This window comes from Labeo rohita, chromosome 22, assembly GCF_022985175.1.
Source record: "Labeo rohita strain BAU-BD-2019 chromosome 22, IGBB_LRoh.1.0, whole genome shotgun sequence".
Taxonomy (NCBI): domain Eukaryota; kingdom Metazoa; phylum Chordata; class Actinopteri; order Cypriniformes; family Cyprinidae; genus Labeo; species Labeo rohita.
In genome coordinates, this window is record NC_066890.1 from 55,855,856 (window position 1) to 55,873,478 (window position 17,623).

The window sequence follows — 17,623 nt, forward strand, 5'->3', positions numbered from 1 at the left end:
ATCTCATCTCTGAAACACAGACAGTAAAACTAGAAGACTCAAACGGTTAGTTTCTAAATAAATGCAATATTCTACTACACACTACGCAAGTACCAGCATACACTTTTTCTTTACAAAAAGGAAACATGCTTTAAGGACACAGTATAAGTAGCTTTATTTATTTACATGACAGACAACGGAGCATTTCCATGCTATATTAAGCTGAAAAACAAAACAAAACAAAACAAAACCAACCATCCAAACAACCAAAAAAACAAAACAAAAACAAAACAAAACAAAACAAAACAAAACAAACAAACAAACAAACAAACAAAAAACAAACAAACAAACAAACAAAATGCATTTTAGTTGTGTTTCTGGAACTACAAAATGTAAAACATCAAAATAAAATAAATAAAATATTAATAATAATAATAATAATAATAATAATAATAATAATAATAATAATAATAATAATAATAATAAAGTGAAATAAAACACAGAAAGAAGAAAAACACCCTGCAGTGAATAAATGTGACTGTTTAGTCTGCAAAGGTTTTGTGTAACCACTAGATGGCAGTGGGAGAGAAGAGGAAAAGTAAAAAGAGAACAGTATTGAAAGAGCCTCATACCCAGAGCCACCTCTACCTGGCGGCCTTAGAAAAACAGTGAAAGGTGGGGAATATGCATTTGAAATGGTAAATATAATAGGAATATGTCAAAGTCATTCATATGTGCCAAACTTCCTGCTGCCAGCTGGTGGCGCTATGCCTATAACTGAATATTGGCATGTATTTTTCTTCAGGCCAGGACTTTGATCAAACATTTGATCACTGTACTAAACACATAGTGGTTAAATAGACCTATTTTTTTTTTGTTTTTTTTTCTTCTTCAAATTTGTCATTTCACAAACTTCCAATAACACTGAATATTCATTAAAATAAATAAATAAAATAAGACATATAGATGACACACAGTCTGGATTAGCTTTGAAGGTTTATGAATCAAATATGAAAATGCTAAATTGGTTGTACAGTATAAATAACTGATAAAAGCAAACTTTTTTCTTTCTATAGTCCATTTCTAAATATCACAATAATATAAAATAATAATAATACTAATAGTAATAAAATAAAATAAAATAAAAGTATGATCCTGCTATATGTTCAGAAATTTACAGCATTTAGCAGACACTTTTATCTAAAGCAACTTACACTTGAGGAATACAACAAGCGATTCATCATAAAGAGGCAAATATACAAAGTTTCGGATGTAGTTCAGATTAATACAAGCTTCAACATGGATACGGAAGCATTAAAGAAAGTTAAGGAAAGGAAGGTTTACATATGTATAATTACATAGGCTGCATATAATTTGAATGCAGTCAAATGTTGATGAAGGAGATGAGTTTTCAGCTGTTGCTTGAAAATTGTCAGGGATTCAGCTTTCTGAACGGGGTTTGGAAGATCATTCCGCCAGCCAGGAACAGTGAACGAAAATGTTCTGGAAAGTGATTGTGTTCCTCTCTGTGATGGTACCATGAAACGTTGCTCAAAGGTAGATCTTAGATCTTAGTGAGTGGAAGTAGGAGGGTGCTGAGCCTGTGGCTGATCTATATACAATCATATCTTGAACTTGACGCAAGCCACAACTGGTGGCCAGTGTAGGGAGATAAAGAGAGGTGTAATGTGGGCTCTTTTGGGCTTGCTAAAGACCAGTCATGAAATTGGAATTTTTAGTTTATTTAATTTTTTTTGCCGGAATAAGTACCACCTGTGGTGATTCTTCTCAACGATCCCAAAACTCAACCACAGCTCAACCCAGGCCACTGCCCCTCAAAATACCTGTGCATGGCCCTGGTCTTTGGAGGTTTGTAGCAAAGACAAGTCTGCAGCTGAATTTGGCACTTTGTAAAGATTTAAGATCATCTTCTAGTGCTGATAGGTGTGAACAGCACATGAGCGTCCTCCTCAAGATCCTCTTCTTTAACTTTCTGCAAAAATATCACAGAGCAGATGATGAGCTCCCCCTGCTGGATCACTAACACCTCTTCTAGCAGAAACCTAGATTTGTGTCAGTGTTTTTGAGCAGGTGCTCACTGCAGAGCCAAATGGGAGGAGCTGGAGCTCTAGCTCCCCCTCACAAGATGTAATGGGTGGAGCTAGGCACCCCAGCCACACCCTAACCTCACCCCCTATTGCTAAACATAACTCCACCCATTAGTTCTACAGAGGTGGAGCTGGACATCCAAAGATGAAGAGTTGGAGGCCATTTAGCTCAGCAGTAAGCAGTACTTGGTGTTTCTTGCATTAAATGATGATCTTATGGCTTTTAGAAACATCTGTCAAAGTGCTGTATTTGATGGATCATACAGACAAAAACACAAGGGCATCTACATGTGATTCAACTACAGAGATTTAATGAAATAAATAAATCATCTTACCAATTTTAGGTCAATTTTTTTGTAGAAAGTAACGTAAGTCACCAGTCTCACCTGATTCAGCAAAATTACCAGATGCATTAAACTACAACAAAAGAAACAAACAATTTTAACTATTATAACTATTTGCTTCAGACTGCAGTTTGTAAAACATCATTAACAACTTCTTTCTAATGATACTTTGTTTAAATACACAAAAATTCCTCAGCTAATGTTGATGTTGTTTTTGAGTGAAATGAGTAAAGAGTTTAATCTAGCATCATTATATAAATATGGGCTTTTTTCGATGAGTGTAATATTATATATGGAAATTGCTTAAGCCAAGACCTACATTTCACTTCCCATATAAAAGCACTAGGGGGTATATCACCAAAAAAAATATGAGATTATTTGTGATTAAATTAAAATTATTGCTGTGAATTGATTTAAATCCATTTGTAGGAAACACTTGCCTTATGGTATGCTTTTTCTGTATCTTATAGATCCGGAAGATCACAATTACAGCTAAAATCAACAGAGATCCAACAGCAACTCCATAAATCAGCACTATCAGAGATACAGAGTCTGGAGGATGAGAAAAAGAGTAAAGGAGAGACATTGATGTAAATGAATGTGAACATAAACACTATTATAAATGCTGCTGTACCTGCACATGTGTGACAGAGTTCACTAATGTCCAGATGTCTGGTCTGGTTGCTGATGGGACTGTTGATCACACAACTGTAGGTGTTTTTATCCTGATATTCCACCTCCAGAGGTAGAGAGAGACTGATGCTGAGATCAGACACACTGATGCTGGACAATAAACTGTTTCCTTTGTACCAGGAGAGACTCACACGACTTACATTCACCACTGAACACAACAATGAACAATTCTGCTGTGATGAAGAGGAACAAGTTGAAGACGAACTGCTGATGACAGGAACAGGCAGACGAGCTGAAAACATGAGAGAATAAATAGAAATGAGGATGAATCTCATCAATAATCTAATTAATTTATTTAGTGAATTGAGTAAGTGTTTAGTTTGATGACAGACAATATGTCTGTGATCTCAAAATATTTAATGAAATGGATGATAAAATAAGAATATGTGAATGGACAAATGATCTCTGCTCACCATAGACAGAAATATTGAATGTCTTCAATATCACTTGTTCTAGCCTTATCTCTAGTCTATATAGTCCAGCATGTTCAGTTCTGGTGTTTGTGATGGTCAGAGATCCAGTTTGAGTGTTTAGCTCCAGTCTGTCTCTGAATCTCCCATCAGGAAAATCCAACATTTGTTTCTTTCTTTTAAGTTTAGCTATCACAGAGTTTTCGGCTCCAAATGTCCACACTATGCTGTCATGTTCAGGTATTTGACTAACATTAGTGGGTAGAAGCACAGAATCTCCCTCCATCACTGACACCGACTGTGTTTCATTTGTTTTGGCCCCAAACACACCTGAAGAACATACAGGAGCAGATAAAAGCATCTTATGGTTTCTAAAGCCTGAGATCAGAAGTAGATTAATTGTGCAAAGCAGCAGCAAAGACAGAAAAGCAAAGTGAAAGATGAGATGAAAAAACAGATATGCTTTTTTGGTCTTTATATATTTTAAACATATCTAGAGTAAAATCAATGTGTGAAATTACTTATTTTATTTATTTATTTAAAATAAATAAATAAATAAATGAAAAATTTCAAGTACAAATTTAATTGAAATGATATTCTCAATAGATTTGAAATGAGACACTGACAGATGAAACAAGCTCACCAAATGTTACTTCTCAAAGTTTTTGTCCAATTAATTTTCAGGTTATGTGTAGTTATTTATGATTACTGCATTTTTAAAAACAATTTTAAGAAATAATGTAATGTTAGCTTTAGCATATTATTATTTTTTTTTTCTGAAACTGAAAGAAAATACACTATAAAAATTATTGTATAACTTACCCATCATTGTCCACCAGCACAATAACAACAAAACAAACATGTGATACATTTTCTTTAATGATTCAGTGAAATGTCTGAATTAATATAACTGTCTACTGAAAACTTTCACCCTTTTAATCTGGTCTGTGAATCCTCCCCCAACAGACTTTGACGCTCAGTTGACATGCTTTGAATGTGCTATGAATATACTGTGTACATGAATGTATATATAAATGTTTATATAAACTCTTTATAATGGTGGGAAACATTCTTCAATTTTATCATTTAACACTTTTATTTATTTATTTTTAAGGCATAATCTCCTACTTTTAAATACATAAAAGTAAAATAATATTGCGTTAAAACTTTTTTTTTTTTTTTTTTTTTTTTTTTGGTAATGTTTGTGTATATTCAGTTTATTCAATTGTTGAGTATGGAAGAACCAAAGTAAAAAAGTTAAAAGTGTTTACATCTCACGTTACTAGTCTTACAAAAAAGTTAAGCTTCTGCATCAAACTGAAAGCTGCTGTGGTCGGTTCTTCTGAAATGTGGTTTGATCTGTTGGGTGGACAACCAGTTTGTGCATGAGACAACTGGTTTTAGAGCATCATGTAGGTTAAGGGGCTCTTCCTGCCTAGACACTTAAATCTACAGAAACATTGCACCATGATGAGAAAGTGTTGCTGACTATAAATTATAGAAACACAGTGATGTGTATAATGCTGTATAATGTGTATATTCATATTTAATACTTTTGACATTTTAATATCAAATAATTTAATGCTGTATCCATCGAATGAGAGCAGTTGTCAAACTCTCAGTCAGAGACTGTGAGAAATTTCCACTTGCTGTGCAAGAAAACCTCAGTGCTGTCCAACCTTAAATTCTGCTTCCTTATTTTTATGTCATAATTTTAAGACTTTAAGACTTAATTTAACAACAGCGGCAACATGGATTCATTTGCAATACAGATGTTGTCTTGCAACATAGTGGGTGCATCTCAGTCAGCTCCTTAGTTTTAATGGCTGTCTCAATCGCAAATTCCCTCCAGTCCAAACTCTGTCCCTGTGAGTTAAGTCTCTGTCATTACTGTGGACATCATATTGTACATCTGTCTGACACATTCCATTGGAATCCCAACCAGGTACTGTTGCAGAACCATCAGTGTCCCGATTTGTAGAGAGTCAGGGTCCTTACTAGTGCCTCAAATTAATGTACATGGTGTATGCATTTTCAATGACAGCATTGCAAGACTTCAGTACCTTCACTAGTGTATTCTGACAGTGCACAAAAAGTTATGCAAAACACATTTGGATTCATGAGCTGATTGAGACGCAGCCAAGCTGTGGCATCTCAATCAAAGTGAAAGGAGGTGTGACATCTCATCTCTGAAACACAGACAGTCAAACTGTTAGTTTCTAAATAAATGCAATATTCTACTACACACTCAAAAGTATACACTTTTTTTCTTTACAAAAAGGATACATGCTTTAAGGACACAGTATAAGTAGCTTTATTTATTTATTTATTTATTTATTTGACGGAAAATATGACAGACAACAGAGCACAGTGAAGGGTGGGATCTACATTTCCATGCCATATTAAGCTGGAAAAAAAACAAAAACAAAAAAAAAAACAACCAAACAAACAACCAAAAAAAAAAAGATGAAATCAAAAGATGTGATATAAACAGCAAAAATAAAACACAGAAAAAAGAAAAACACACTTGACAGTGAATAAATATAACTGTTTAGTCTGCAAAGATTTTGTGTAACCACTAGATGCCAGTGGGAGAGAAGAGGAGAAGAGAAGTAAACAGTGAACAGCATTGAAGGGCTCTCACACCTAGAGCCACCTCTACCTGATGGCCTTAGGAAAACAGTCAATGGTGGGGGATATGCATTTGAAGTGGTAGAATTAAGAGGAATATGCCAAAGTCATTTATATGTGCCAAACTTCCTGCTGCCAATTGGTGGTGCTATGACTGTAAGTGAATATTGGCATGTAGATTTGTTCAGGCCAGGATTAAACATGAAATTTGGTGCAGATTTGAGATAGTGTAACACATAAGATGTCCTGATGTCAACAGGTGGTGTTTTAATACTAAGTGAATATTTTCCTTTAGGTGTCTTCAGGTCAGCATTATTATCAAACAGGTAATTTATTTAATGTAAAATAAGTTAATTCATGTCGCCAGCAGGTGCCACTATGACTATTACTGAATATGGGTGTGGACATGTGTTCAGGACAAGACCCAGTGTTATCAATCATGTGAAGTTTCGGTCAGATCATCATCAGACATTGTATGTCTAAGTTACAACAACTTCCTTTTTTTATGGCAAAACACTGAAATTTATAAAAATAATGACCTCCTGTTGGGTTTTGGATTTTACTCCAAAATACTTTTTGTGTAGGTATTGGGACATGATCGTGTCTACTGAAATTCGTAGATGTACGTGAAACTTCGCTGAAAGTGTATAGGTGGCGCTATCCAGCCATTTTGCCATGCCTAATTTTGAAACCTACATCAGACGTAAATGCATCAAATGTTTTTGAGCAGGATTAGTCCCTCAGCAAATATCACAGTGACCAAACCAAAAGGTGTGAGACATAGTCTCAGATGAGGTTTAACACCAGTCCTTGTAGATTTGATCATCGTTTTTTGGGAACATTCTCATACACGATCTCTATCTTTGATTTCTGCAAGGAAAGACAGATCAATTAGGAATCTGCTGAAGTGTCAGTTTAAAAAAGTTAGATCATAGTATTTTGTTTAATTCAAGTAAAAATTAATTATAGACCAGCCATTACATCAAGAACTTATCAAATTTCTGTAGAACGTCTTCAAAGGTAAATCTGCTTGACTGTATTTCTAAAGGCTTTTACCAGGGAATTCATCCAAATGTCTCTTAATTATTTTACAATGTAGAACTGTAGCATCAACACAGAAGCACAAGAACAGATGCAGCTAACACAGAGCAGTGAAAGGAAATGACATCAAACATCCACTTCGTATACATCACATGACTTCTAAACTGTTAAATGATCAAAAGGGCACACAGTTGTGACACACTGCCTGAGTGGTTGAAATAAGACTGAAGCTTAGCAGTTTTCAAGCTTTAGTAAAGAAACAGTGATGATGAAGCTAAAATATGCATTAAAATGTATTAAAGGAGAAGTCCACTTCCAAAACAAAGATTCACATAAAATGTGCTCATCCCCTTGTCATCCAAGAAGCTCATGTCTTTCTTTCTTCATTCGTAAAGACATTATCTTTTTTGAGGAAAACATTTCTGCATTTTTCTCCATGTAATGGACTGTTGTGGTGTCCTGATTTTGAACTTCCAAAATGCAGTTTAAATGCGGCTTTAAGCAATCACAATGCGGCTGTAAACTATCCCAGCTGAGGAAGATGGGTCTTATCTATTATTTTTATTTTAAAAAATACAATTGAAATACTTTTTAATCTCAAACACTCGTCTTTCTCTGCCTGAACTCTGTGTATTCTGGGTCAAGACAGTTAGGGCATGTCGTAAAACTCCAGTCGTATTTTCTCCCTCAACCTCAAAAATCATTTCAAAATCATCCTACATCACTGCAGAAGTTCTGACCCAGACTTTGCAAAGTGAACATGCAAAGAAGATCAAACACCCCTTAACAAAAAAAGGTAAAACAGTGATATAAGATGATTTCGAAGTTGAGGGAGAACATGAAATGGGAGTTTTTCGACATACAGTCCAGGCAGAGTAAGACAAGACGAGTGTTTAACATTAAAAAGTATATAAATTGTATTATATTTATTAAAATAACAGATACGCTAGATAAGACCCTTCTTTCTTAACTGGGATCGTTTACAACCGCTTTTATGATCGTTTGAAGCCGCATTTAAACTGCATTTTGGAAGTTTAAAATCGGGGCACCATATCAGTCCATTATATGGAGAAAAATGCTAAAATGTTTTTCTCAAAAAACATCATTTCTTTAGGACTGAAGAAAGAAAGACATGAACATCTTGGATGACAATTATATGTGAATCTTTGTTTGGAAGTGGACTTCTCCTTTAAGTTGTAAAGGTTTGAACAGCCTTTGCATTGAAAAAGAGTCTTTACACAACAACAGCAACAAAATATGGCCTATTTGTTGCACCACATCTACATAAAAAGAAAAGAAAAGAAAAAGAAAAGAAAAGAAAAGAAAGCAGATTGAAGTCACATGTCACTACAGAATAATCATGAACCACCTCAGTTTTGACCTAGAGGATAAACTTTAGCACAGGTAAAATGGGTTAATATCTTTTGAACCAGCTTTCTTTGTGGTGAAAATCTACTGGTTTCAAACTGGTTTTGGGTTATTTGAGCATAACAGAACAATTTATTTATAGTTAGAACTGTTTGCACACTGTAAAAAAGAATTTGTCAGCTTAAAATAATTTGTTACCAGGCTGCCTTAAAATGTTAAGTTCAGTTAACTTAAAAAAAAAAAAAAATCAACTTGAAATGTTCAGTTGTACTAAGTGACAACTTAGATTTACTATTTTAAGGCAGCTGGGTAACTTACTGTAATGTGGGGTTTGGGGTTTTTGTTTCATGTTCCTGTTTTCATGCCTTTTTTTTGTAGTTTGATTTATGCTGTTCCTGTCTTGCTTCCCTTGCCCTCTTGCATTCCTGTTATTGGTTCCGTTGTTCAATGTGTCATGTTCTCAAGTCATGTGTCTGTTTGCTCATTGGTTTGTTCTTGTCATGTGACCCTCTTTGTTTGCTGTAAGTAGCCCTCATGTTGCCATTGTATCTTGTTGTATTGATGTTGTAATCCCGCTCATTGGCGACTCTGTGTTTCAAGTCTGTTTCAGGTCTTTTACTGCCATGTCAAGTCAAGTCAAGTCAAGTCAGGTCAAGTCAACTCTTCATTTTTTTGGATTTCACTTTGTATTTATGAAGCTGCACTTGGGTTCTCATCACAACTTGTCGCTTCAGTGTATCTTTCGTAACAGTTACCCAGCATTTAACAAGTAATTTTTAAGTTAAGTCAACTTAAATACACTTATTACAACTTAACATTTCAAGTTGACTAAACTTATTTGAGTTGACTGAACTTAAAATTTTAAGGCAGCCAGGTAACAAATTATTTTAAGTTGACTCAACAAATTGTGTGTGTGTGTGTTGTAAGTACTTACACTTGTAAAACTATGACTTGCTAAAACTATTATTTTTGAGCTGCTCCCTACTGAAGGTAATAATGATGATGGGTGGACCCACAGACCTACATCAACACACAACCATGAATGATCTTACCGTTTTTTGTGTTTTCGATTTACAAGGTGCTGAATTTGTTGTGTCCGACCTCTGCTTCTGAACTGCATTAAAATAATCACAGATGTGTTAAAATGACAAAGCTTTCAGTCTTATATAGAAATTAGCCTTTAAAAAGATAAATATGTCTACAGATTAAATGCTTGCTTGCCTGACCTGTTTCTCTGGGTCGCCTGCAGATGCAGCATATCACGAGTGCAGCTACAATCAACAGAGATCCAGCAGCAGAAATCAGCACTATGTTGTATAAAGATTTCTGTGGTTCTGTAATGGACAAAATGTCCATTAGTGTGAGTGAATCTGTCCATCTGATCTACAACAATCACCATCAAACATCAGCACTAGTTGTCACTAGTTGCTGTCATACCTGCACATGTGTGACAGAGTTCAGTGATGTTGAAATATTGAGTCTGGTTGCTGATGGGATTGTTGATCACACAGCTGTAGGTGTTGTTATCCTGATATTCCACCTCCAGAGGTAGAGAGAGACTGATGCTGAGATCAGACACACTGATGCTGGACAATAAACTGTTTCCTTTGTACCAGGAGAGACTCACATCACTCACATTCACCACTGAACACAACAATGAACAATTCTGCTGTGATGATGAGGATGAAGATGATGATGATGATGAACACGATGATGATGAACAGTTTGAAGAGTAACTGTTGATGACAGGAACAGGCAGACGAGCTGAAAACATGAGAAAATAAGCAGAAATGTGGATAAATCTAATCAACCGTGTTGTTATACTTCAAATGAAAGTGAACAGGAAGATTTGTAAATGTTTTAATAGTACAGACACAAGACCAGACAATATGACTCTTAAAATAATTTGATTAGAAAAAAAATCTTATCTAGTTATATTTAATTTTATATCTAAAAGTTATATATAATTGTAGTCTTTTGTAATTCATGTTATTGCTTTTATAAAATTATATGCCTCAAAAGAATTGCCCCCACTGAACTCACAACTTTGTTTTAACCTTAAAGTTACAGCTTAAAACAGCTTTTTGATAAAAAAAAATTTTTTTTTTTTTTTTCCCTCACCATAGACAAACAAATTGAATGTTTTTGATGACAGTTTAGCTCCACTAATCTTTACTTCATAGAGTCCAGCATGTACAGTTGTGATATTTGTGATTGTCAGAGATCCAATTTGTTTGTCCAGCTTTAGTTTGTCTCTGAATATTTCATCAGGACCATCATATGTGTAGACTTGTTTTTTTGATTTTCGTCTTTTGATTTTAGCTATGAGAGATTGTTCCGTTCCATAACTCCACATAAAGTCTTCGCTGTCCTTTATTTCAGTAACGCTGGTTTGTAGAAGGACCGAATCTCCCTCCATCACTGATATGGTCGGTATTTTGTCTGATGTAACCCCAAACAAACCTGAAAAGCATACAGGAACAGATTAAGGATTCTGATGGTTTACAAACAATCAGCTGTAATTTATATAGTTTAAATGTGAGTTGCAAAACTGTTAGAACAACAGCATGAAAGGTTAAGAAGCTTTATTTTGCTGATATTTCAGTACCTTGACGTTTTTCTATATGAGACCACAATACCAATTGATACAATTCAGAATCAGTACTTTTTGGCTAAAGACGTTTTGTTACTTTTTTCAACATTTACGATTACTATATTGTTTTTAAAATCATTTTTTAAAGATGGTTCGGGAGGATTTCTTTTTGCACATCCAGTAGCAATCTTTGAAAATTCCCCTGAAAACTCACTGGCCACCAGGTGTATCAGATGTAGAGTATAGGCTTTTCTCACTAAATGGAAGCAAAGCTGATTGTAGTCAGCCTTCTCTATTTATTTGAGCAAGGCACCAAACCCCCAATTGCTCCCTGGGCGCTGGAGCAATGGCTGCCCACTGCTCCGGGTGTGTGTTCACAGTGTGTGTGCGCGTGTGTGCACTCGTGATGGGTTAAATGCAGAGGACCAATTTCGTGTATGAGTCACCATACTTGACAATATATGTCGTCATTTTCACTTTCACTTCCATTTATGTTATTACTTAATACTTATTTGAGTTAACTGCTTATTATAATAATGCATTTATTCAATTATTTTATTTATTTGTTGTTTTTGTATATAGTTGTTACGGATCTGGTCGGTGAGCTGCGGACCGCTCACCACCAGATGTCACTTTCACCTTCCTTACACACACTGACTCTTGCATTACACCCCGGACTACATTATCCATCAGCCACTGCTCCCACCACCTGCGCCCAATCAGAGACAGTATATAAGCCCCGGTCTTCCTGTCACTCACCGCCGAGTATTGATTTGTGTTTACAGTCGTACGAAGCGTTCTCTGTGTATCCTGTGTTTTGTTCCCTTTTTGTTTTGTCTTATTATCTCGTTTTGAACTCTCGCCTGTCTGACCTCTTCTGCCTAGCCCTTCACGGATAACGTTCGCCGCTGGATTGACCCTCGCTCGTTTAAGGATTACTCTTTGTTTGCTGTCCATACACCTGCTTGCCGTTGTTTGACTCTGCCTGCCTGACCATGTCTATGTCTCGTCCCTTCAATAAAAGTTTGCGTTTGGATCCGCTCGTCTCCGTCCCTCTGTTACAATAGTTATACAATAAAAGCGAATTAGTCAGACTGATTCCAAAAAATTAGTCACTGAGGGTGCTTCTGAAACTAGTGAAGGTGCTCTAGCCTTCATGCACATTTTCGTCCATTGCTATAGTTATCACTATATCAATCACTGCTATATCGAGAGTGAATCCCGCATAAATATGCGGATGTCATTTCCGAAAAACAAAGGTTCTACATTTTAAATTGAGTATTGCCTAGCTCGCAAAGAGCGTTCCCATTAAAATCACTAACAAGCTGTCACTCTTTGTTCATCGCGATCTCACAAAGTTCTTTTATGAGCAATGAATCTCTCTACACTGCGCGATCAGTGTTATAATGAAAGGATATTACGGTGGCCGAGAGAGCTCAACGCGCTGCAACTTAAGAAAACACATGCAAACAGAAAAAAACGACAACAAATTAAAAAAAAAAAACATCTTCATCAGTTTGACAACACAGGCGTTGCAAATCCTCGCAACGCAAACACAAATACGGAAACACGCTGCAAATTCTCACAACACAACCAAACACAGAAACGCGCGGCAAACACATACGCGCTGCAAATAGTACGGACCACAACGGAAATGTTTCAGGGGGACCTCAAAAAGTGACGAACCCAGCTGGGACCTGATTTATTATTATTATTATTATTATTTTTATTATTATTATTTTGGTTTTTATTCAGTTTCATCATCGAAACAAAAAAACAAGGCAACATTGCACATTTCAAATTGCAAATTCAACTGCAAAAATAATAATAATAATAATAACAGCAGAAAGAGAAAACACACAAAATGAACACAAACATACAAAAAAAAAAAAAAATCCATGGCAGTTACATAAATTTGAAAAGAGAGGGTCTCAAGGTAAATTTTAAGAATAGTGTTACAAAATGTAATATATAATGGTTTCTTCTGACTTACTTTTGACTTGTGAACATAAAAGTTTGCTAAGATAATTAAGAGATTTATAATATAAACCTGTTTATCAGAAAAAGAGGGGTTTTGAAAACAAAGTAAAATATCATAAAAATCTAAATTAAGGGGTTTGCTTAATTTCTTTGTTATGTCTATTTTAAAGTCAGTCCAAAATGAAATAGCATAAGGGCAATAGAAAAATAAATGTTCAATATCTGGACCTGATTATTTGTTCAGTGGCTTTTGGTCAGAGAGGAGTTGTCTGTGAACTAAAAGGTGAGTTTTTTGTTTAACATCCTGATCATATGATTCATTGGTCTTTTGGATATTATTAGACTAATCTGACGAATTACACACTTAACTGTGAAACGTTATTAACTTAATTGCAAATAAATATATAAATAAATAAATATATGCAAATAAATATAACGTTCAAAGTTCACGAAAAAAAAAAAAAAACTGCAACACTTTATTAATAGTTAAAATCAGGTCAAAATTCAGGTCCCAGCTGGGTTCGTCACTTTTTGAGGTCCCCCTGAAACATTTCCGTTGTGGTCCGTGCTATTTGCAGCGCGTTTGTGTGATTGCAGCGCCTTCGTGTGTTTGGTTGTGTTGTGAGAATTTGCAGCGCGTTTCCGGATTTGTGTTTGCATTGCGAGGATTTGCAGCGGATGTGTTGTCAAACTGATGAAGATGTTTTCTTAATTTGTTGTCGTTTTTTTCTGTTTGCATGTGTTTCTTAAGTTGCAGTGCGTTGAGCTCTCTCGGCCACCGTAGGATATAACTCCGCACAGAACAAAAACTGGTGTGGGTCGCAGCTGGTAGGTATGAGACAAAACCAGCATGTACATTCATGAGGATGATGAAAGTGTTTTCACTTGTGTAAAGCCTTGAAGTTCCTTTAAAGTGTTTTTCTTCATTGAATATGTACAATGTCGCATGTGGTAACATAATTTATTTGATTGTATTCAACCCAAAATATTAACTTAATCAACCTATGCATTGGTTTACAGTGATGGAATTAAATTTAAAGGCAGGTAGAAAACAGATAGAAATAACTCAATAAGAACCCCTCCATCCCCTGCAGATTTTGAGGCCAAAATGAGCACCCCCCATATGTTTAGAGCACCCTGGACGCGTTCACACATGCACAGTGCATTATTTACGGTGAGACAACCGCATTCTAACAGAACTCACGCCTTAAATTTTCAGGACTTACAACCGCATTCTCGGAACATGCGCTCTGTATGAACGAAACAGGACTGAACAACTAGTTGTCCGTCACGTCATTCAGCCGCTTTGCCGTTCAAATGCGCGTCTACTGTGTGTTGCCTGCTTTCATGTGTGGTTTCGGTAACTTACAGTGAAGTAGAGAACTTCTATGTCCAGTCTCCACCAAAGCCTCTCCTGTCAGTTTTGTGTTCTGTGCACAGCTCAAATGCTCCACTCTCCAATATTTAAAAAATGTATCTTTAAATTTTAAAATATCAGTATCAGTACTCTGTATGAGCAAGCACCAAAATTTAAAGTATCGGTATCGGGCGAGTACTGGAAAAAGTGGTATCGTGCATCCCTAGTTGCAGCTAACCCCCAGTCTTGCTGTTACAATTAACCCAGAGCCTTATAGCCATGAACTATCTCACTTTACAGCAAACAGCCAAAACATTGGCACTAGCATAGAAAATATCTACACAGACACACAATAAACATGAAAGTAAAATTTGTAATAATTCCATTATTTTCAGTGAATTGTATCACCTACAGAGAAAACGAAATGAAATATAAATATATATATATATATATATATGTATTAGCTTACCAATCAGATGCCACCAGCACAAACAGAGCAAAAGGAACATTTTCTTCAAGTGCTGCTGAAAACACTGAATCTGGTGTGAATGTGTGAATCCTCCCTCACCAGAGATTGAACCTCCTCATGCACTCACTCTAAAAACAGCTGGGTTAAATACAACCTAGTGCTGTGTAAAATATAGACAAACCCAGCGATTGGGTTGTATTTTTTTTTTTTTTTTTTTTTTTTGGGTGGCTACCCAGAAGGTTGGGTTAAACGGTTAACCCATAATTTACCCAGCGCTGGGTTGTGTTTAACCCAGCAGTATTCAACCACACACTCTGAATGCATGTTATATACTTACAAAGTACTTACTTATTTTTTTTTTTTGGCTCTTATTAAGACACTAAATACAAGAATGTTTTTAATAGTAAACAAACATTGTTCATTTTTATTTAACACTGATCCGTAGTTGTGTTAATTATGTTAAAGTAGAAGAGTGTAACTGTGTAAATCTTCATTTGATAAAGTGTGGCTTATTGATTTGAAATGGTTGTAATTTAAATAAATGATTGAATTGTGTATGGGGGGAAAAGTAAACCACTGACATCTCTCGTTACAAAGGTGTGATAGCAACTAAACATAGTGAAAATGAAAGCTGCTGCGGTCAGTGGACAAAATGTTTGTGCACGAGAGAACTGACAATTGTTTAATCTGTGTTTACTTTGTAAGTGAAGAGCTTCTTCCTGTCTGCTCGCTACTATGATAACCTGAAAGTGCGTTTCAGAGACGACTTTCTGTTTCTGTTTGGTGTAGGGGAGTGCAAACTTGTGGGGTTAGTTGTAACACACGTGGTTTAAATATTCTATTGAAGATATCAATGAATATTTTTTTTTATCATAGTAAAAGTACATTTCTGGCTGAGCTATTTTTTTCAACTCAGTTTTTAGTCTTCATTTAAAATGAGACAAATCTGCAGGTATTTTAATCTCATATATGTTAGGTTATTCCAGTTTAGATTATTAATGTTTTGCAAACTAGCAGGAGACACTAACCAGTTTTAAATTCCAGTTGCACAGATGGGGAACGTTGTAACACTGCATTGCTATTTTATGTCATTAGTGATGTAATTTACACCATTTACTTTGCATATGCAATGGTTATGTTTAGGGTTGAGGAGTAGGTGCATATTATTGTCAGGAACATTGACCTGTTTTGTCGTCTGTTGACCTTGTTTCTGTTCCTGTTTTCCCTTATTTGTATTCCCTTAACGTGTTCCTGTCCTCGTTTAGTTTGATTATCATTATGTGCACCTGTGTTTGCTAATTACTCCTTGTATTTAAGTTTCTGTCTGTGCATTTCTCCCCTGTCAGGTCTACTTGTGTTGTACATGTTTTCGTCCAAGCTCCTATTGTGGATTATGCCTGTGTTTTCTTCATTAAAGACTGTTAATGCTACTTCGTGCTACTTCGCAGCAGCATAGTCTTACAGAAGACCCGACCAACAACAGTTTATTGCGTGCTTCCCCTGTTTTTGTTTCCGTTGTTCCCTAAATGGTTGCCCTCACTCGTCCAGAATGCCTCCCCCTCCTGCTGGAGCAGGGGGACAGATCCCTTGAGGACCATACAAGGCTGTCCCTTGTGTTAGCTCAAACCACCAGCTACTTATACAACACGCTTTGCTCATTCTATGATGCTAGTTTGAACATAGCGCAGAGCGCCATTGTCCGAAGGTGGTCTTCTAGAGGACTTTGCTGCCTTTGTGGAGTGGACACTGGTGAGAAACAGATCGCCCTTCACCTTTATCTGCCCTATGGATGATCTCCTGACCCAGAGCCCAAGCCACCTTCTCCCTGCTGTGTGAAGCTAAAGCCCGAGCCAACTGTTGATGGAGAGCCGAGCTCGCAGAGGTCGACAAGCCATTGCCACATGGAGTGACAGAGCAACGAATTGCCACAGAGCCAAAGCTGCATATGATGTCAGTCCACGTGTGTCAGCTGGCTACAATGGCCACAATGAGAAGGAGAATGCTGAGGCCATTGTGGAGAGGAGCTTCGCCCACTGCAACATGGCTGAGGGTGAGCTGTTTATGGATCTAGGACTGTTAGAGGCTAAGGGGGTATCCAACATGGACATGTATACCGACCTGTGCCCATAGCCTTGTGGTTAGTGTGCCATACAGCGCGACATACATGGCGACCTGAGTTTGATTCCAGTCTTGAGGTCCTTTGGTGATCCTGCTCCCCTCTCTCCACCTAATACTTTCCTGTCATCTCTTCACTGTCCTATCTGAATAAAAAAGTAACAAAAGCCAAAAAAAAAAAAAAAAAACTTTTATTTTTCTAGAACAAGGGGTTCAAGAGTTATTACCATTTCAATGTTGAATTTTTAAACTATTGGTGGTGCTAGAGTTGGTTCCAGAGATCCCAGAGTTGATCAGATCACTATCTATGGCCATCACTACAATTGTGCCAATTTTCATCATTTTCTGATGTTCTGTTCATATGCCATAGACTCCCATTGTGGAAGAAGAAGACAATGTTTTATTAGTGCAAAAGTGAGTATATTTATTTTGTACACCTTTTTGCAACTGCTTTTTTTATCACTTAATTAGAAGCACCAGAAATTAAATTGTGTCATCTGTTGTAGGGGCTACTGAACAGACATTTAATGATTTG

General features: G+C 36.3%; 1 protein-coding gene across 1 annotated transcript; it reads right to left on the reverse strand.

Annotated features, from left to right (window-relative positions):
• Positions 1-1,903: 1,903 nt before the first annotated feature.
• LOC127153431 (SLAM family member 9-like) lies at positions 1,904-15,078 on the reverse strand. The gene is made up of 8 exons (XM_051094486.1): positions 14,974-15,078; positions 10,696-11,037; positions 10,012-10,338; positions 9,801-9,908; positions 9,627-9,688; positions 3,066-3,156; positions 2,872-2,983; positions 1,904-2,042 (listed from the first exon to the last, which is right to left on the reverse strand). The coding sequence occupies exons 1-8, from the start codon at positions 15,011-15,013 to the stop codon at positions 1,904-1,906; spliced, it is 1,221 nt and encodes a 406-aa protein (XP_050950443.1). The 5' UTR covers positions 15,014-15,078.
• Between the last annotated feature and the right edge of the window lie 2,545 nt (positions 15,079-17,623).

Coding starts and splice junctions, on each gene's coding strand:
- LOC127153431 (XM_051094486.1), bottom strand. CDS start 15,013: ATGTTCCTTTTGCTCTGTTTGTGCTGGTGGCATCTGATTG. Junction 11,038..14,973: donor GTGCTGGTGGCATCTGATTG/GTAAGCTAATAC, acceptor TATGCTTTTCAG/GTTTGTTTGGGGTTACATCA. Junction 9,689..9,800: donor CAGGCGACCCAGAGAAACAG/GTCAGGCAAGCA, acceptor ATTTTAATGCAG/TTCAGAAGCAGAGGTCGGAC.